General features: G+C 35.8%; 1 protein-coding gene across 1 annotated transcript; it reads left to right on the plus strand.

Moving 5' to 3' along the window:
- Positions 1-5,384: 5,384 nt before the first annotated feature.
- LOC131594970 (sucrose synthase-like) lies at positions 5,385-13,099 on the plus strand. Its single transcript, XM_058867180.1, has 14 exons — positions 5,385-5,518; positions 9,112-9,214; positions 9,310-9,436; positions 9,575-9,726; positions 9,824-10,016; positions 10,139-10,474; positions 10,585-10,680; positions 10,777-10,950; positions 11,035-11,151; positions 11,254-11,420; positions 11,514-11,738; positions 11,821-12,384; positions 12,484-12,622; positions 12,821-13,099. Exons 2-14 carry the CDS (start codon positions 9,123-9,125, stop codon positions 12,851-12,853), a joined length of 2,415 nt encoding a protein of 804 aa, XP_058723163.1. The 5' UTR covers positions 5,385-5,518; positions 9,112-9,122; the 3' UTR covers positions 12,854-13,099.
- The last annotated feature ends 9,754 nt before the right edge of the window (positions 13,100-22,853 follow it).

Here is a 22,853-nt window from a genome sequence, read left to right on the forward strand (position 1 = left end):
CTACTAAATTTAGTGAAATGGAATTTGAAATGTTTCTAATTAGAACTTAATTGATATGAAAAATTAAAACATGTTCTTATTTTCAAAAATCATCTATAAAATCTAGCTCAACTAGAAAAACCAGATATTTATAGATTAGACATTAATACCAACATTTGAATTTTGACTTTTACGATTGTGTATGAGTTTTTAGTAGTTATAACCAGTTTGTCCACCGATTAAAAAAACTCTCATTTTCTTCAATTATGTTATTAGAGCATCTATTATAACCTTTTGCTTTGAGTGTTTTGCATGTGTTTTGCATGTGTTCCGTTCAGGAACTAAAAATGGATGCAGTTGGTGAACTAAATCTCTTAAATTAATGATGCTGATCTTCGTTACGACAACGTGAGATGGATCTGCATGGTTAGCACTCCAACGCCCAAGTCGGTTCAAGACTCAAGATGAGTGTAGTGAAAATGGAGATCAGAAAATGTATCTTGTTTTTTTTTTGTGGATTGACTTTATACTTTGAATCGAGTCGAGTGGACTTAAGGCGAATTGGGCCTTGGATATTTGGGCCTTTAGCCAAAATAGAGATGACCCGTAAGGTGGAAGAGGACTAGAAAACTCTTCGTCAAAAGGCTGAGGCTCATATCAAGGCTCTAAAGACTCTTGAAGACGAGGTTATGTTGAAGCGGTAAAGCGGCAAGCAAAAAGTAATAGGTATTATTTATTATCGGGTGATATAGGTTATATTGTATCGTAGTCCACAGAGATTGGTAGAGAAAAAATATCGTTCGACTATCTCACGTTCTAAGTTTCATGAATGGGTGCGGAAAGGTAAATGCGAGAAAAGTAAATAAAGCAAATAAACAATCTATTGCAGCTTAAAAGAATTCATTCTGGAATTGTATTTCTACTCAACCCGTCGAATACTTAAATCTGAATATCTTATCGCAACACACTCACAATACGCATCAAAATCACTGGGCATCATTCGAGATGTCACATCAATGTCCATGTCTGAAACACCGACGAAAGCTCAACCGTACTATTCACATCAGCGATGTCTCAACTGACACAAACAACACGGAGGCATTAAACTCGATATCCATTAAGATTATTAGCCCCAAATCTATGTCTAGAGTTTAGAAACTAATAGCTATCATTTCTAATCAAGATCTATGATGTCTATTTCTAAAACAACACAAACCCAAAGCATTTAAGCAAAAAGATCAAGAACAACAACAATAATGATTTGTAAAGCGACTATATAAACGATCCCAAGATCGACAAATATATATACAGGAGAGGAAAAATATACATACAAACTCCACCATTGAAATGAGTCATAGGGAAGAAGAAGAACAAGCAAAAATCTCTTGTGTTGTCGGCACAATCGGAGACCACCCGCTACTAATTGACATGATGAACCACCCAAAGATGTTGCTTGAACCTCTAAACTACAAAGAATGGATCAGAGCTCAACTTTGTCCAAGAAGAGATGATAAAACCTAAGAAAATATGATTTTACAACATATATACAATTCTGAACTCGCAGACCTCGCTAAGCCAGACAGATCTTGCTAAGCGAGCTTCCACTAATCCGTACACTTTTCACAGATATTTTACACTAAACGACAAAAAATGAGCTGGCTAAGCGAGCTAAATCTAGCTAAGCGAGTTAATCTGGCTAAGCGAGAAAAAGCTGGCTAAGCGAGCTCGCGAAGCATAAGTTACTGCTAGAGGAACAAAAACCAGGCCATAGCGCGCTAGAACTTGCGCTTAGCGAGTTTGACAAAACTATGGCTCTTTATTTCTTTCGGAGCCATGTCTTCGACACTTTATTACTCGAGACTCCAAATATGCAAGAATGCCTACAAAAACACATTAAAATTATCAAACGATACACAATTACACAAAAATACAATTATTCATAAAGTAAACGTATTTACACACAAATCGACGTTTATTCAAACGATATTGTTAAAAAGAATAGATAAGCGCAACAAAAGTTATACACAAAAAGAGATACAATTTGCACTTATCAGGTTACCAATTTGAAGGTGACACTCCAAGATTTCCTCCAACGAACTATGCAAGCTGTGTTCAGGGTCCGCGACCGGGTTGTGGAATAGACAGAGAGGTTCTGCTCTACTGCCTAGATTCTTGTTGAAGAGTTAATCCCTATTTAGATGGTGGTCGCAGCACCTCTGGATGCTTCAACTTGACCACTCATTTTGTTTTATATTATATTTTGTCTTTGTAACATTTTATAGGCCATTGTGTCTTGGATGTAACGCTTAATATTTTTACAAGTGTTTTTACCTCGGGGTTTGTTTATTATTTAGCTTTGATTTTTGTACTTGTCTCATTTTATTATTGTTGCTCTATTGCAACTTTGGTTCTTTGTATTTTGTTATATCACTGGGGTTCATTTTGTATCCATACCATGAAAGGTTTGTGGATCACCGGGCATAGGCAATGCTCACTGATGAGTTGCGAGTTTGCACCTCAGTATCTGCGAAAGATTGCATGCTTAGGGTGTGAGAACCTTGATTGCTTGTCTTTAGGAGGAAAAAAGGTGTCTCGTTGCAATGAGGTACTTGATGCGCTCTTCGCACTTTCTTGAGAATGGTCTTCAATATTTATGACTTAGCTACCATTTTTTGTTGCTATATTTTTCAGATGTGTTTAACATTTGCTGGCATGTTGCATTTAGCATTTGTTGTAGTAGCGTATTAACTTGTGTGTTGTATTAAGTGTGTTTCTTTTGTTTCCCCTGATTAGGTTTGTCATCGGCGGGACCAACAAGATACGTTAGTCTCGTTATACTACACTTTGTGTGTAATACGGTGGAAGAAATGACTTTTAAAATGTGCGGATAGCAAGAGTCGTCACCGACTTTTATTTTATCCAATTAGGAAAGGATAAATGAACATGAAAGACCTTTTTTGGAAAGAGATTGAGTTCGGGGGGTAAGTTATACGAAGGGAATGTATTAGAACCCTTTGTATCCATGGTTATCCATGGGCTCTTAATTGCTTAGCTCACTTTTGAATTGTTTGATTTGTTTGAAAGAGTGTAGTGTATGTTTAGAAAAAAATTTACTTTTTGAAAATGTCTAAAAAGACAATGTTAATAAACGGGGGTGTGAAAAATATTTAATTTTTTGTGAGCAAGCACTTAAGAGTTACCTACGCTAAGTTCGTAAGGTCTTTCCTATTCCAAAGACTTTCCTTGAGCGATAGTACTATCCATACCATAAAAGGGCAGGTAGTCCTATACATTGGATGTGAAGGGGCATCGAAGAGTCATCGAATGATCATAGTGGCTATCTGTAATACGGTGGAAGAACTGACTTTTTTAAATGTGTTGCGGATAGCAAGAGTCACCACCGACTTTTATTTTATCCAATTAGGAAAGGCAAAAAGAACAGGAAAGACCTTTGAAAAGACTTTGAGTTCGGGGGGTAGGTTATACAAAGGGAAGGTGTAAGCACCCTTTGTATCCATGGTTATCCATGGGCTCTTAATTGCTTAGCTCACTTGTTTGTTTGAATTGTTTGAAAGAGTGTCGTGTGTGAATTGAAAAGATTTGAATAAGGACTTTAGCTTGTAAATAAGCGTAGCCTTTTTGGAAATTATTTTGAAAAGGAGGTGTGAAAAGCAATTTGAAAGTTGTTGTGAGCAAGCAGTTTAAAAGCACCTACCCTAAGTTTAATGTCTTTCTGTTCTTTAAGATTTTCGTTTGAAAGGGCTATCCATACCATAAGAAGCGTAGGTAGTCTTTTCATGGGATTTGCGGGTCATCGAGGGTCATCGTTTAGTCACAAGACTATCCATACCATAAGGAGGGTAGAAAGTCTATGCATTGGATGAGAATAATCATTAAGGCAACAAGTAAGGATACCTTAGCAATCGAAAGGGACTATCATCATTTAACCGAGGGACAAGATCATTTTTTATCGTAGACAACTCGAAGGGACTATGATCTTTATATCGAGGAACTATGATCTTTATTGTTTTTTTAAGAGAGGAACCATATATAGATACTATTATAGATACTACTGTAACCTTTGCATTAATGGTGTTATCATGATCATTTGATCTCATTGTGAACCAAGAGAAGAATTTCTCTTGAATTCGTAAGGTGTAAAGTTTGCAAGATGCCTATGTTAAAAGCTTAATTTAGAGGCTGCAAGTTGAATCTATTTAAAAATTTGGTTGTTTAATAAAAATCTCAAATTGCACGTCTTTTTCAATGATTTAATCAGACAATTTTTTGAATGAAAATTAAAACTCTTAATAACAATTATTAGTGCAACAATGACTTTCTTATCAGCTATCTATAAACACTAGTAACACTAATGATGACTAAATGTTGTAATTATAATGCATTAATTATGAATAGACGGGATAAAAACATATTTATATTGCTTTCTTGTTGGTTAAGTAACAAACTTTACCAATTAACTATCTAACCAACAAAGTTGATTATTCATCTAACTTTGAACTAACTAACTAATTTACATTATATATTAACATTTAACTTAAGTAATTAATAATTATTTCATATAAAATATTTGTAAGGATTTTTTTTTTTTGGCATTATGAACTTTTGTTAGATATAACTTTTGTTAGAACATTTGTGTGTGTGTCTGACATGACATTACAGGGTTCTAACGCATTTGCAATGTACTGAATTATTCACCTATTTTAAAATGACACAAACTTTCTAAAGTACTACCGCCGGTTTCATTTATAAAATAAAATTATTTTTTTAGATACATTGAATAAATAATGTATTTGGATAAAATACTGTCTAGATATATTATTTATTCAATGTATCTAAAAAGAGAATATTTTCTTATAAATAGGATCAGAGGGAGTATAAGAAAAAGATTGAGGTTTAAATATAAATAGTTAAATACTTAAATTTTTAAGGTGTATAGCCGTTAGGTCAAATGGCAAGAAGTCAAAGACAACAGAACCCACAGAAAAATTGAGTGTTTTTAAACAAATAGTTCTTGTACTATAATACAGTCTCAATTTAATTGTCAACTACGAGGATAGCATATTGTATAATCAAACTATTAATTAAATCATAAACTTCTGGATTTGAATCAAAAGTGGATGAATTAATTAACTTTAAAAAACGTGAATTAGCAGGAATGAAAGAGATTGAACTAGTAGCGGTTGATGATTCCAAAAAGTGGTTTTTATGAAAACAACAAAGAAACCACAGAAAGTTCATTATAATATTAATATCAACAAATCAATAGTGAACAACACTTTCTTCGAAAAGAGGCAATTAAAATGTTAAGAAGCAAAACATGATGAAAATTTTCTCCTAATTTCACTATAAAAAGGCTTCAAAACTCTTCATTCTTCACACATTCATTCTACATTTCATTTAGTAGTACTTGCATTTTGTTTGCTAGCTTCTTTGTTCTGCCCCCATTTTGTTGTTTCATTCAGTATTTCATCATTTCCTTCATTCGGTGCTGTGCTGCTGCCATTTCAAAAACAACAAGGTATGTTTGTAGCTTTGTGCTTGGGACTAAAATTTCTTTTATTACTTTAGGGTATCTAGGCTTTTAATGGACATTGCGATGGTAAAACAGATCCGACTGACTCATCCTATTTTATCCACATTTTTTTGAGATAGATAAAATTTTTAAAATAATTTTTTCTCGTAAATTTCTTTTAGTATCGTAAGACCTGCCTATCTCTCCATCCCCATTTATTTGTGAAACGAGAGAAAAGTTTAGACTCGCATCCTCGATTAAAATTTATATTTAATTTTTAGTAGCTTTTCCGTGATATAACCTAAATCGGATATGCCACACCCTAATTGAGAGTACAAAGAGATCAAATGTATGTTAGGTGGAGTGTCAACATACTTAAGATAACTGTTATTATTGCAATTTCAAATTTTATTTGATTTTATATATTTCAAATATTTGCATTTGAAGTAGTAATAATCACTTCATATTCAATATTGATTACTATTTCTGAAAGCAATTTATTGTTATGAACTGTCCTATTGCTATTAAAGTCTTGCATTAATAGTTCTGATAACTTCATGTCAGATGAGAAAGTATTGTGGATACATTTGATATAGCACTTCATTTCTTAGATACGTAAATATGTCATTGCTTCTTAGACCACCTCCAGCGGGTGGTTCCTCAAGTGAGTTTGCCAGCATGGCAATGAATTGAGGTCACTTTTTCTTTGCTTTGGAGCTCCACCTGGCCATCAGTGTATAATCATACAACGGTTCTTCATTTTTTTTTTTGATTTTAATAATAAAAGTAGCTGGCCATCAGTGTATAATCCAATCAACTTTTTTTTGATTTTAATAAATAAAGTAAAATTGTGGGACCCAATATGGGTTCTTCAGAGTTGCACCATTGGAGATAAAAATGAGTTGAGTTGCTTCAAGCTGACGTGGCTTAATAGGTCCCACAAGGAACCCAAAAATAGGTTCACGGTTGGAGATGCTCTTATAAATTGATATGAAAGAGTACTATATTTGAAGAGTACTAATTGCTCTAAAATAAAATTATAGTATTTTTTTTATAAATAAATAAATACCATAAGCATTACGACAAGCCTCATGAGGGGACCAGGCTTCAATGCAATTAATCCAAATTCCTCATAAAGTCGTAACATTTGGTGCAAAATTCTAAAAAGTTATTGCGTGATTAACAACAAAATGCAATGTAACAAAACCTTTTTCATTTATCATTTGTTTATTGATTAATATTTGTTAATATTATATTTTAAAATAATTTTTTATCAATGTGTTATATACTAATATCAACGTGTTTAAATTCAACCGATCTAAATTAAAATTACAAATTAAGAAAAAAAATTAAACATCTTTAAAAGATAATTATTATTGAATGTTTTCACTCAAATCAAATATTAAATTATTTTTTAAAATCAAACTACTAATTTGTTTTGAATTGATTAACTTCAATTCATTTTAATTTTATTATAATTTAATATTAAATTATTAAAAATATATTTAATTAGTTAGATTATTTACAAAATTTGGTTTATTTTATTGAACATCGAATAGGGCGGGTTTATTTTTATCGGGTTTAATAATATCAACCTAGTTTCACTTCTACATCAATGTAGCAATTTCGCTTCCACCTCCTTTTCTAGTTGGATGTAACAATTGATCACTCACTCCTATTCTCGAGTAAGCAAAAAATATAAATTTTTTATAAACAACAAAAATCAATAATTAAATTAATTATTTAATTATTTTAATAATAATTGTAAGATTTAATTATTTTTATTTAATATATTTTTAAAAAATTAACAATAATTTTAATAAATTTGCGATCTTAAAATTAAAAAAAAAAATGGTAACGTTATTAAAAATAAAGATATTAAAATAAATTTAATAGATTCAGGTGAGGAGGACTAATGTGGAGCGACTACCAACATCTTCGTCCAACCTCCTTATTAAAAAATTACATATTTTTTCACATCCGTTTTCGTCCTCAATTAAATTAGTGTTCTCAGCTAAATTTTGGATCTAGCCAAATTTAATATTTTTGTAATGACTAATTCAATGTTTTAGTTGGATTCTATAAGATTTTTGAAAACATAATTTATGTATATTGAAAATTATTTTGATAATGATTTTTTCAACAAATTAAATTATTTTATATATTTATCTTTAGATATTAATATATTAAAAGTTAAGAAATATTAATATAAATTACACTTTTATATAAATTATAATAGAAATACTTTTTACGGAAATCATTAGAAAATATTAGATCCAGCCAAAAATTATATATTTAAAAAGAAAAAAGAAATATAAACACTCTTTTGATTAAATCTATTTATTAGTAAATATTACATTCAACCAAGAAAAAGGTCCATGGTCTTCAACCGATAAACCTTGGGCAACTCCCATCCCATGTGCCATCCATAGGTGTTAGAAATATAAACACTCTTTTGATTAAATCTATTTATTATTATTTTTCTAAATATATAATTTTAATTTCATAAGTATTTTCAAAAAGATTATAATTTTTTAAAGTAGTCTAGTTATTAAAATTTTATTATTTTAGAGATTTTTTTTATCACAACAAAATCAAACGGATTAGATTACTGATTAAATTTTATGACTAAACTGGATTAAATCAAACAACTTGATTGAATAAACTTTATAAAAAATTATATATTTATTATACTGGTCGAATCAGATCGAATGACTCAATTTTGAACCGAGTATTCTTATTTTAAATTTTTTATTTTAAATTTTTTATCAAACTAACGTCCTTTTTGTTTAAGAAAGAAAAAAACAAACATTTAATCCAAATTTTCAAAATCGTCGATTTATCGATTTCGGCCAATTCTTATCGATTTTTACTAATTAAATTATTTATCCGATCCAACAGTTAAATAAGACTAATAATCCCTCAATTCTTGACTCAATCATACAACTCGATTCAATTTTTAAAATTTGCTATAATTACTGCGTGCTTAGTAATTTGATTTCACTGTACAAGTATCAATTTATCAATTGAGTTGAATTTACTAAATTACGTGCATGTTTGGTTTGACTTTTGGAAGAGTCAAAAACAATTCTATAAGTATATAATTGATTATGGTGATTTTAAGATATTTGATTAGGCAAAAGTAGAATTGATTCTACTTGAAGCTAAAATTTGTAATTTCTACCTTCAGAATTGATTCTGAATGATTTTTACACTAAAATTTATTGTTCAACTCACTTTTACATTAATATATCCAAACATAAATTATTAAACACAATTCTGATAAAATTAACTTTAACAAACTCAATTTTACTATAATCAATTATGTTTACCGCCAATCATAACAAACCACCTTATAATTAGTATAATTACAACTAGTATAATTTAAGGAAAGCTACTTCTAGAATGTAATTTGAAGTCATGAATTTACAAACCAGTCCTTGACAAAAGTGTTATGTTGAATATGTTCTTTCTTTCTCTCTGTCTTTCGCGCTCGAGTCTTGCCTATAAATTAACACCTCCACCGCTTCCATTTCCATCCATTCATTCTTTTCTTTCTTCAACCTTTTTCCACTCACTTTATTTCTTCATTTCTTAAGCTCTTGAACCAATGGCGAGTCTCACCCGTTCCACCTCACTCCGTGAGAGGTTTGATGAAACTCTCACTGCTCACAGGAACGAAATTCTAGCTCTTCTGTCAAGGTACCTGCTAAACGTTCTTTATCTTTTTTTTTTTTTTTCATTTCTAAAAAAATTATGCATGTTTGTTTGAATTGGTGATCTCGTGGTGTTAATAGGATTGAAGCAAAGGGAAAGGGAATTCTTCAACATCATCAGATCATTGCCGAGTTTGAAGAAATTCCTGAGGAGAATAAGCAGAAGCTTGTTAACGGAGCCTTTGGACAAATTTTGAGATCTACTCAGGTATATAATTTTTTTATTATTGTTTTCATCACCAGTATCCGGCCACTGGACCACTGGACCGCCTGGTTCGGACGTCAGTTCTGGCATTCAGCCCCCTAAGTGTTTGTTAATGCTTTATTTTTGGTTTGTGTTGTGTAGGAAGCTATAGTGTTAGCACCATTTGTTGCACTTGCTGTTCGTCCAAGGCCTGGTGTTTGGGAGTATCTGAGAGTCGACGTGCATCGTCTTATTGTCGATGAATTGAGTGCTGCTGAGTATCTCAAGTTCAAGGAGGAGCTTGTTGAAGGAAGGTAAAATTTTTGAGGTTCCATTGTGATTTTGTTATGTTACTGTTACTCTGTTAGTATGAGAAGAGAATTAACATGTTTTGTTTATCTTTTATTGTAGTTCTAATGGGAACTTTGTGCTTGAGTTGGACTTTGAACCATTCAATGCGTCGATTCCGAAACCAACGCAGAACAAGTCGATTGGAAATGGCGTTGAGTTTCTCAATCGCCATCTTTCTGCTAAGCTTTTCCATGGCAAAGAAAGTTTGCAGCCACTTCTGGAGTTTCTTAGGCTTCATAACTATAATGGAAAGGTATTTTTGACAAATGTATTGTTAATTTGCTACACATTAGACGTTTTTCGTTTTTGTAATTGGGTCTTTTTGTTTTGTTTGTTTGTTTTGATTGTACTGAGTTAAGGTTTTGGTTATTGCAGAATATTATGGTTAATGACAGAATTCAGAATCTGAATTCTCTTCAATATGTATTGCGAAAAGCTGAGGATTATCTGATCAAAATTGCTCCTGAAACACGGTACTCGGAGTTTGAACTCGAATTCCAGGATATTGGTTTGGAGAGAGGGTGGGGAGACACTGCTGAGCGTGTCGTTGAAACGATCCAACTTCTGTTGGACCTTCTCGACGCACCTGATCCTCACACCCTCGAGAAATTCCTTGGAAGAATCCCTATGGTTTTTAATGTTGTCATCCTTTCGCCACATGGCTATTTTGCCCAAGATAATGTCTTAGGATACCCCGATACCGGTGGACAGGTTAGTTTCGATAACATATTGCATCATAGTTTTAAATTGTGGCGCAATGTCTTTGCGGTTGCAACCTTTCAAGATTGAGTGACATTTTCTTATTTATTCCTTTTACCTAGATTGTGTACATCTTGGACCAAGTTCGTGCCTTGGAGGAAGAGATGCTCAAACGCATCAAGCAACAAGGGTTGGATATCACACCTCGCATTCTCATTGTATGTCGTAATGTACTTATGACGAGTTAGTGTGTTTATTCCGTATGGTATATGGATATTTCTCTAACTGGTGTTTGTGGTTTCTGTTAAATTCAGATCACCCGTCTTCTCCCCGATGCAGTGGGAACTACTTGTGGTCAACGTCTTGAGAAGGTATACAATACCGAGCATTGCCACATTCTTCGAGTTCCGTTTAGAACCGAAAAGGGAATTGTTCGCAAATGGATCTCAAGATTTGAAGTCTGGCCCTACCTAGAGACTTTCAGCGAGGTGAAATTTCATTCATAAATTTGACACAATATAAGCATTTTTATGTTTTCACTTGATTGAGATGAAACTATTTATTGTCATTAGGATGTCGCCAATGAACTTGCCAAAGAGTTGCAAGGCAAGCCTGATCTGATTGTCGGAAACTACAGTGATGGAAACATTGTTGCCTCTTTGTTAGCACATAAATTAGGCGTAACACAGGTTCGTCTACACACTTTGATTTTCTAATATAGTTTTCACCTTTGTTGATTATACTTTGAAATATCTTAAAGCTTATACCATAATTTTGAAACCAAATTGCAGTGTACTATTGCTCATGCACTCGAGAAGACCAAGTATCCCGACTCTGACCTTTATTGGAAAAAATTTGATGACAAATATCACTTCTCGTCCCAATTTACCGCTGATCTTTTTGCAATGAACCACACAGACTTTATCATCACAAGTACCTTCCAAGAGATTGCCGGAAGGTAAACTATTGTAAACTGTTGTTATTGCATCATATTTTTTATTGATAATCTTATAAATTGAACTTAAAATTTCATGTCTTTGTAATTTTACAGCAAGGATACTGTTGGGCAGTATGAGAGTCACACACACTTTACTCTTCCCGGGCTTTACCGTGTTGTTCACGGTATCAATGTCTTTGATCCAAAGTTCAACATTGTCTCTCCCGGAGCTGATTTGAGCATTTACTTCCCATATACTGAAACCGAGCGTAGATTGACATCATTCCACCCTGATATTGAAGAACTTCTCTACAGCTCAGTGGAGAATGAGGAACACATGTAAGCGCAATACAATTTAGTACTAGATTCCCCTTTATTATTTCACGGAACCTTTGTCTGATTTAACGGTGTTTCATAACAGATGTGTACTGAAGGATCGCAGCAAGCCAATTATCTTCACGATGGCAAGGTTGGACCGAGTAAAAAACATTACTGGACTTGTTGAGTGGTATGGCAAGAATGCTCGCCTAAGGGAGTTGGTAAACCTTGTCGTTGTTGCCGGAGACAGAAGGAAGGAGTCCAAGGATTTAGAAGAGATAGCTGAGATGAAGAAAATGTACGGCCTGATCGAAACCTACAAACTGAACGGACAATTCAGATGGATTTCTGCCCAAATGGACCGAATTAGAAATGGAGAGCTTTACCGTGTCATCTGTGACACAAAGGGTGCTTTCGTGCAGCCAGCTATTTATGAAGCTTTTGGTTTAACTGTCATTGAAGCTATGACTTGTGGATTGCCAACATTTGCTACATGTAATGGTGGTCCTGCTGAGATCATTGTTCATGGAAAATCTGGTTACCATATTGATCCTTATCATGGTGACCGCGCTGCTGACACTCTTGTCGAATTCTTTGAGAAGAGTAAGGCTGATCCTTCTTTTTGGGACAAAATCTCTCATGGAGGTCTCAAACGTATTCATGAGAAGTAAGCTACTCAGCCACATTTAGTTCTATTGTCGTGTCTGATGTCTGTGTTAGTGTTTCATATGTCTGACACATACATTTTATTGACTTTGCGCTATAGGTACACATGGCAGATTTATTCTGACAGGCTTTTGACTCTTACTGGTGTGTATGGCTTCTGGAAGCATGTGACAAATCTTGATCGCCGTGAGAGCAAACGCTACCTTGAGATGTTTTATGCACTCAAATACAGCCAATTGGTAATATTTCTTCTCTCATTACACTATATTTAAAGCTTTTGAAATTTAAAAGTAGTTTAATACATTGCTTTTTCTCCAAGAAATGATTAATAATGTTGTTTTCAATGTTTATTTCACTGACCGTCTAGTCTAATCTAATTCGGCGATCAGTACTAAGATTAATTTATTAATTTAAAAGTGTTATTTTGTGATGTTTAGGCTCAATCTGTGCCTCTTGCTGTTGAAGAGTAAATGAAGAAGAAAGAAGATACCGCGGAAGCAACATTTTATCATTTGAAGTCGAGCGATTTTAAATAAATAAAACCATTATTTTGATATTGTGACGAGGTTTTCGATCGAAAATAAAATTGTTTTTTCTTTTTTCTTTTTTAAGTAGAAATAAAGTGTACTTTCTTTTTTGCATTTTTGGATGTTACTGGAATCTTCCAATTGGGTGTTAACCCCATAAATTCAATTTCAGAAGTGCTTTCAATTCAATTTTGGTGTTCATTGTCTTATCTTATGGGTTGGGTTATGTATGTTACACGTGTGTGTGTGATAGTGAGAATTATTTGAGCCATTGAGTTTCCACGCAACTTGTCCCTCTAGGATGCACTTTTTATGGTACCTTGTACAAATAAGTCAGGGTGGAAATATTGCCACCTTACATTACATACAATTTTGGAAAGTTAGGTGAAAGAAATTTGGCTTCTTTTTTATCAGATATACATTCAGTGGGAGAAGCATCTTTTTTGTGACCATTGTGTTCTACCAACTTGGGGTCTATCCCTAACTAGTGGAAAAATGAAGAGAATAATTTTTAAGTTTATGAAGTGTTACATACCAACAAAAGTTTACACGTGACAAATGAGTTTTGACTGGAGGCTATATTTAACATCCTTTAATCATAACTAAATTTGAAGTCCGGTAATTCACCTTGTGTTTACGGTGATTTTCGGTAAACAACCGCTAGTCCTCCAAACTATAAAATATACTTTGGTTACTCGCAGGATCGACTAGATTGATCCTAGAACATAGTCAAACAATTGTCTTTTGATATGATTTGGTTCATGCTTGTTTGCTCTTGCTTCGAAAACTTGTTTGTGATATGATCGTACTACTTACTCATGTGAAACAACACTTGTTATAACTTCGACAAAGAAAACATAAGAAACATGTAAATTGCAGAAATGTAAAGTACAAGAAAATAACGTGCAAGAATGTTAAGTGCAGAAACGTAAAAATGCTTCGAAATGAAAGTTAAACGAAAAGATAAAGGAATTGAAAAGATACTTGAATAAAGAAAGATACAAATGTATTTAAAGTGGTGTTGGTGTCATACGTACATTTCTCAGCGAACTCGTTCTCTAAACACTTGATACTTGAGTGATTTGTACAAAATGAACACACTGAATCCTAACATTAAGACACTTATTTATACTAATTTCGACCCTAACGGTCCTACACTAATCTGATGCCACGTTGCTCACAAGAATCCCTGGGATGTCATCTGTCCTTGTTCGGTTACACAGACTATTTCGAAATTCAAATCCTCCCGCCTAAATCCTCTTTCGATACGTGGCAGCGTGATCAGAACCGAGAATGCCACGAAAACACGTTAAGCTTCAGTACCCTTCGTATTTCGCGAAACGTTTAAGTCTTAAATATAATTCACTTCGAGTAAGCTCCGATTCTAACCATCTTCACTCCAACTTAAACAACATCCTCGAAACATGGCCATTAGTAGCCATATTCAATCTCAGAAATGGTCATCAGTAACCATCTTTCTTCGAATTCTAACCTTTCAAAGAATATTTCCTCTAAACGAAATCTCCAGCCAACAAATTGCCCCCAATAAATGCCTGTTTCGAAAACAAGAGAAATAGGCGTTTCTTGTTATGATGAGATTTCGTTTTACTCACTTTTTAGAGTTCCAAGACAACTGACTAACGTCATAATCATTTATGACTCCACTTTCAAACGTCTTGTCATTTTCAAAAACGTCTCCTCAGAACTCACATTCCCATGTTTTGTCATTACTTTATGATCATTACTCCTATATATTAGGAGTAAGGCTAACAACTGTTCGATCGCCGTTGGATTAAATCAACACCTGCCGCGTGTCTTTGACTTTTACCCAAAAGATTTGAAAGGGTTTCCGTTAAACCTTTAAATACTTGAACTTTTACCCTCACATAACCTTCACTTCTGTTCTCCTCCTATCATCACAAAAAGAAATCCCCTTTGGTTTCGTTCAAACCAATTCTTAAAGCAATCTCATCTATGGCGTCTTCTTCAACTTCAAATGTTCTTCAACCTATCCAGAAGCTTCAAAATCTTACACAAATAGGGAATCAACAACACATTCCAGACCCAAATGCCGCAGAAGTTCGCGCTATCTATGCTTCCCAGGTAATCGTTCCTTTTGAATTTTGTGGGAAAATTCATGCTTTCATGGGTCCTTTACCTGGAGGAAATAACCCTTTTCTGGGTAAATTTTTCCCTGCTTATTACAAAACTAGGCCCTTGGTTAGCAAGAACAAAATAGATGAAGACGGCCACCCAATCTCAGCTAAGACAGACAATGTAGACGGCACTTTGATTGAAACCACTATGACCTTAGAAAAAATTAGGTTAAACTATGTAACCAATTTCGTGAAAGTCTTTAGGTCAATCCCTTTAGCAAAAGATCTCGACCTGTATTACGCTTGGCTAGCTAAAGTGGAAAAACAAAAGGCTTCTTTTTGGAAACAATTAGGGATTTATGACCTAATCCAGTTATCCAAAACAGGTTTAGAATATAACCAAACCATGCTAGTAGCATCAGTTTATTTCTGGGATGCTTCTCACAACACTTTCCACCTTTCATGTGGAATGGTTACCCCTACTCTTTTCGACGTAGCTGCTATCACAGGGCTTCGACCAGCCAGAGAGACCTTCGATCCCAATTTCATGGATACTGACACAATCCACTTTAATGAAGCAACCGTCACTTATACTGCTTTTATTCAAAGATACCATGACGAAACGACCACAGAAGTTTTAGATGAAGAACACATTGCATTTCTAGCACTCTGGCTTTCGAGATGCGTTTTTTGTTCTAGGTCTATACAAGTAGCAAAGAGATATCTTTGTATGGCTAACCAGATAAATGCTGGGAAAAAGTTAAACTTAAGCCAGTTAATTTTAGGATTTCTCTACGAGAATCTTGGTGAAGCAACAGATCTTATTAAGAACTACAAAACAGGATCTCTTCTCTTTGCTGGTCCCTTCTGGTTGTTGCAGTTATGGCTCAACGCCACTTTCGAAGCTCATCTCCCATACAAAGGTGTTGTAAATGAAGAAGATCCGGTCATAAAAATCGAACGGTAGAAGGAACTAGATTGGCTCTCCTGACTCCGAAAGAGGAAACTGGCAAACTTCGTGAAACCTTCCTAGCATACATGATGATGTTTGCTAAATGTTATCAATTTAGCCCCTCCATGGCTCCATTCGTACAAAGGAAAGTGGGTCCTGAGTGGTTTACTCGAGAATTTCCAACAACGTCTCCAAATCAACAAGCCGAATCCATGGTTATCTGGGAAGCTTTCCTTACCCCAAAGCTGTTATATCACAGACTTCGATCTCCCAAAAGTCACTGCTGTCTCCTTTGTTACCAACCAAATCTGGTCTCGAGACAATTTGGATTGGTTCAACTGAAACCAAAATGTATGTATGACAAAAGGAACCACATGTGCCTACACACTTTGCATCTGGCGGAAGATGAATACGAGTCTAAAATCTCCAAATACGTTGGCATCACCACTCTCTCTCCCGTCTCTTTCGAACCTGCTTTTTATTCTACCATAGATTTTCATCAATGGTGGACATATTACTATACTACACAAATCTTCGATGCTGAGAGCCTTACTCGAGAACTAACTGAAGCTTTTCCTGATGTGCAGGCGAACTTCCATAAAGGTACTTCGACTCATATTAAAGAAATATAAGCCTTTCAAAAATTCTTTGAAACTATCTACAGGCCTGATGATCTTAGTCGGACCGTTCGTGAAGCTGCAGTCACTTTACGTGAAAAGTTTTCTGCTAAACTGGATAAGTTGAAATTGCCCACGTCTGTTCGACATGAACTACGTTATGAAGTGGCTTTTGAACTTAATCCTCCAACATTCCCTCCGTTACCTAGTGCTGATTTTGGTGTGGCTCTAAGCCCTCCTTTTTCAGACTGGTTTGTGTGTGGGAATGCCATTAAAATCCTTCAGGAACAATCTAAAAAACACGCTGAACGAGTGGTCCCGACTAAGCATACCCTGGATACTTTCAAAGGACATCTTCATATAGGTCTTGAGCACGTTCGTGTCTTGACTCCAATACCTGAAGGTTGGGGTTTAGACAATCCTTCGAATAACTTTTCCTTCTTTACTGAAATACTGATTCCTATCTTGTTCACAGCCGTTACTCGAAAGAAAAGTATCAAGGAAGCCCCTGCACAAAAAGGCGTTGGAGCTTCGAAGAGCACCAAGACAAGTGGGAGTGACTCCGTCACTACTGGCAAAAAACTCACGGTATATTCATACCTTACATTCTGACTTGTGTGATCTCATGAATATTGCTTACTTTAATTACTGTGCATTTCCAGAGTTCAAAGCCTCCGACCCCTTCAAAGTGGAAGGTCTCTCCCACCAATGCTTTAGATGATGAAGATAAATCTCCTCCTCGTACCAGACAAGCAGCGAAGAAAAGACAAAAGGCTACCATTCCTTTAGCTAAAGAAAAGGCATCTGGAACTTCGAAACTCACTTCATCAAGCGACAAGATATCTTCTGATGAATCACCTTTCAAGGCTGCTTGTGCTATTCCCATTGTGGAAAGCCATAACTCGAGCCCAGATAATGTCCCAACCAAGGTACTTGGGTCTTCTAACATAATCACCTTTTATATTTAACTTTAACAACCAAGTTTATCTCTTACCTTGTCGATACAGGATGACGTGGGCACCGCTACTTCTGATCTCAACACTTCAAACCTCAACATTGATCTTGGAAACCTTCAAGGTATGCATTTGTCTCTTCGATTGACAAACAACTTTTTGATGGCTTCTTGTCTTAATAAACTTTGATTTATGTAACAGGTGTCCCTCAACATAAATCTCCTGCCCTTTCTGAAATTCTCGAAGATGTTCAACCTATCGCGACCAACGTCTCTCCTGTGCATGCTGAGGAAAGTCGTTCGAATGACTCTTCTCCACTTACCCATCGAGATGGAGACATGGAAGATATCCCACAAAATTCAAATAGTGGCAACATAGTCAACCAACCAATCGAGAGCGAAGACACAATCTCTGAACATGAAGATGCAGATGAAACTTCTAATTCGCCTCCTCCCAGCAATAATGAAACTTCGACTCTTGGTAATATAGTCACTCCTGTGGCCACTTCGAAGTAGACCACTGCGGTGCTTACTCCTAAAGAACTGGAACAACTCAAAGAGACTAATCCCGTAAGCTTTCTCAAGGCTATGATGAATGCTAAAGGTATTTACCTATCCAGCTCGAACCTTCTTTGACCGTTTTGACAGATGGTGGTAAGGAGAATGACATCCCAACACTCCTTCGTCAAATAAAGGAAAAGCTCTTTGAGACCAATCTTATTGAAACCCTACGCAAGGACTCCACCAGCTGTTTTGGTCTGATCAACCTTTTGAAGAAAGTGGATCTACTCCAGGTCTCGGAAGAAGTCTCCGACGTAATTGTCTCGCTAAGTTCTCTTCTAGATCAACTTCAAACTGAGAATCTTCGCAAACGGGATGTTGATGAAAATCTCAAGGCGAATATGATTTCTCACAATTCTTCGTGGAAAGCTGCCAACGACACAACAGACAAGGCTAGTGCCCTTGAGCTTGAGAACACAGAACGCCAAGAAGAATACAAAACTTATGAGACGAACATCAAATCCTGGGAGCAGAAAATTAAACGTCTAGAAAAGAAAATAAGCAACGCTAAAACCCGTCAAGAAGAAATCAAACGATCTTAGCAGCATGAGTTGAACGAAGTGGCGCAGTCAGTAATTCAACATCTCGAAGTGATGTAGAAGTTAGTGCCAGAGATCGAAGAACTGAACAAACAACAAGCCCTAATCGAACATCATTTGACATTGTGGGCTTCTCAATATGCCAAAATGAAAGATAGTCTTCCAAAGGACTTTTACTAATTGTTCCAATTTCTGTAACTTCTTTTGAGTTTAGCATTTTGTCTCTTTGTATTGGAGATTAGTCCAGGGATCTATGCACACTTTTCCTTCCAATTATCTACATGTCATCCTTTGCAACTATTATAAATAATATTTTAACAATTCTTAAATTGTCAAAAATTTATTTATTATTATTTTTTTCTAGCTGTCATAATGTCCTTGATAGTGCATCTGTGTGGCATAATTACTCCTCGCAGCCTCTTTAAGCCTAGACTTGACGTTTCCACTCCCTTAGCCACAACTGTCATTAAATTATGACATCACTTTTCAAAACGTCTACTTTGGGACGTGCGTGTATCAGTTTCTAAAATGATTGCACTTCAACTTCCAAGGCGGGAAACGGCGAACTTCATAACTTCTCTTGGGGAAACCAAACGTGGTCCAATCAACACTTAAAAGATAAACCACTCTTTTATGGCCAACATACTCTATATAAGGCTTAGCATTCTACTCATTCCTTCATTCTCTCACCAAACTCTTATCAAAGTTTCCTTTCTTCCCTTTATACTCTTTCAAATACAGAATTTGAAAAACTTCTTGTACTCTCTTCCTCAAAATGGCGCAACCTTTGACTTACGCTACCATCAGGTCTTCCATCAAAAAGGAATTCAAACTCTCTGTGGAAGAGTTCGATGAGAACCACATCAATGTTGACGCACTCTTTGCCAACCAACAACTCCAGTTTTACCAGGGAATCCTGGAGGGGTCCGTTTATCCTAACATGCTGGCAGACTTCTGGATGTTTGCGTCCCTCCGCATAGATCCAGAAGGGAGAACCACCATTATGTCTCAGGTTCAAAGGGCTCCCATTACCATTACTCCCTCAACTATCTCTGAACTGTTGAGGTGTGATAATCTTGGAGAAGCGTTTGACGATAACATCATTAACATGACTACCTCTGATGTCTTGAGGGCCCTCATGGCTAATGATCCCTTTAGCACTAAGATCATTAGGATTTGGTACCAACTTTTAGTGGGCAACTTTCGTCCACGAGACCAGGATCAAGACAGCATCATGATGGAAGATCTGGAGTTCATACTTTGTGCTCTCCGGGGAAGGAAAATCAACTTTCCATTGCTGATCTTCAAGCAACTTGTCGAAGCTGTTGCTATGGCCGCCTCTCGTCAAGGCGTAGTGACATGTCTTCCTTATGGAAGGTTGATGTCCTACATGTTTCTCAAAAAAGGTATAGTGAGAAGAATGCGTAAGGAAGGATCTCTAGATCTCTTCGAAGCAGAAAGCTTGCCCCTGCTGTCCTTGGAAGGTATAGAGCAAAGGATCAACTAGAGGGTGCATTGTTTGAGGCTTTGATGGAGGTGTTATGGGTCTTAGTTTTATTGTTCATAATTTTGAATGCTCCTTTTGATAGCCTCTAGTATGCTTCTATTTTTGTAGCCCTTGTTGTTCGTGGAAACACAATCTTCCAAAATGAATGTACTCTTCTAATCGTAATGAAATATATTTTGACATTGCTCTGTCTTCTTACCTTATTTACCACGTATCTTACTTGGACATGAAGCCATTTTGGTGCTTGTTCAACCATTTTGGCCTCCATAGCGTACTTTGAATATCTACGTTTTTGCAATTTTTACTTCGTGCAAGCTTGGTTTGTATCTTTTCAGATACTTCCCGTTCACTCTTAAGATCCTGCGATCTTCTGCCAACTATTCTATCTCATAAGCATTATTTGAGAATACTTTTAAGATTCGAAAGGGTCCTTCCCAGTGTGGGGACCATTTACCTAAAACCTGATTCTTTCGATCTATAGGTAAAATAACTTTCCAAACTAAGTCATTATTAATAAAAGTTTTACCTTTCACCTTTTTATTGTATGCTCTGGACACCCTTTCTTTTTGTCTTTTTATCATTTCCAATGCTCGAAGTCTGTCTTCGTCCAAATCCACTAATTCGTTCATCATCAATTCCCAATACATGTTTGGGGGAATTTCTGCCTGTCTTTGGATCCGGACTGATTGCTAGTATATCTCAACTGGGAGTACTGCATCGTGTCCGAATGTCAATTGGAAAGGTGTAGTGTTTGTAGCTTCTTTTGGTGACGTTCGACATGCCCAGAGTGCTTGGTCCAAAGTTTTATGCCAACTCTTAGGTTTTTTCCCTACGTGTTTCTTTATGAGACCAATTATTATCTTATTCGCCGCTTCAACTTGTCCATTTGTCTGAGCGTAGTAAGGTGTAGAAGTAAACAACTTGAACCCCATTTCTTTGGCGAACTCTTGCATCTTTCGCCCAGTGAACACTGATCCTTGATCTGTGGTTATACTTTCCGGGATTCCGAATCTGAATATAATGTGTCTTTGAATAAACTCAATCACAGCCTCCTGATCCACATTTGCAAGTGGTATCGCTTCGACCCATTTTGTGAAGTAGTCTATTCCTACTAGGATATATCTTTGACCTTTGGAAGACTTGGGGTGAATTTCCCCAATTAAGTCTAGGGCCCAACCTCTGAAAGGCCATGGTTTTATTATTGAACTTAATTCATTTGCAGGAGCATGTTGAATACCTGTGTGTTCTTGACATTCTTGACATCCTTTTGCAGATTCTATGCAATCTTTTAACATAGAGGGCCAATACATTCCCTATCGAAACAAAAGCCATTTCATTTTGTGCCCCACTTGGTGTACACCACATGCTCCACTATGCACATTTGAGAGAGCCAAATATGCTTCCGCTTCACCCAGACATTTTAGCAAAACTCCTTCTGGAGTTTTCTTAAACAATTCATTTCCCATCAGGAAATATGATAATGCTCGATACTTTACCTTTCTATCTGTGTCTGTCGAAGGGTCTTTTAAATAGTTCACAATTGGACTCCTCCAATCTGTGTCTGCTAAAGAGTCTATATTTAAAACCTCAAACTCCTCTTTGTTAGCGAAACCTAATTGTGAGTTCTCAAGATCACTTGGGGAAAGCTTGGTGGCCATTGCTTTGCCTCTTACTTCGATCAGTTCTTCTAGTTTTTCTTTTGATACCCTATATCCTGAGGCTAATTGTGCCAAATCATTCGCTTCTTGATTATTCAACCTTGAGACGTGAATTAACTCCACATACTCGAATTTTTTAAGCAGCCTATTTGCTATGACAAAAAACATGATCAAATTCTCTTTGATACATTTGTATTCCTTCGTCAGTTGCTTAATCACTAGTTTGGAGTCTCCTTTAATTTCGACCCTGGTTGCCCCCAATTCTAACAAAGCTTCAAGTCCAGCGATCAATGCTTCGTATTCAGCTTCGTTGTTGGAGCATAAGGGACCTTCAATCTTGTACTTGAGCTTTATTGGAATTCCATCTGGAGAAATTATTAGTATTCCAACGCCGCTTCCTTATTTATGGGTCGAACTATCGAAGTATAACTTCCAAGGCTTCAGTTCTACATATTGTTGAGGGTTTTCGACCAGTGCATGGTCAACAATGAAATCTGATACGATATGTCCTTTCATTGCCTTAAGGGGTTGGAATATCAAAGAGTACTCAGTAAGGGCCAAAGCCCACTTGCCAATTCGACTATGCAATATTGGTTTTGACAGCATATGTTTAATAACATCACAATGAGACGAAACATAAACATCAACTGGCTTTATATAATACTTAAGTTTGATACAAGAAAAATATAAACAAAGGCAGAGTTTTTCTATTGCGCTATACCTAGTCTCTGCATCATTAAGTACTCTATTTAAGTAATAAATGGCTCTTTCGATGCCATTGTCGTCTTCTTGAGCTAACATGCTACCTATTGTATTATCTGAATCTGAAATATATAGGCGCATGTGCTTCTTCCCATTTGGGGGAGACAATATTGGTGGATGCATCAAGTATTGCTTGATTTTTTCAAAAGCTTCTTGATGTTCAGCATGCCATTCAAACCTTCCTTGCTTGAGTCGAAGTAAGGGGGAAAAAGCTTGCGTGCGTCCGCTCAAGTTAGAGATAAATCTTCTTAAGAAGTTTATCTTTCCTAGTAAAGACTGTAGTTCTTTCTTCGTGGATG

This window comes from Vicia villosa, linkage group LG4 (genome assembly GCF_029867415.1).
Source record: "Vicia villosa cultivar HV-30 ecotype Madison, WI linkage group LG4, Vvil1.0, whole genome shotgun sequence".
NCBI lineage: Eukaryota > Viridiplantae > Streptophyta > Magnoliopsida > Fabales > Fabaceae > Vicia > Vicia villosa.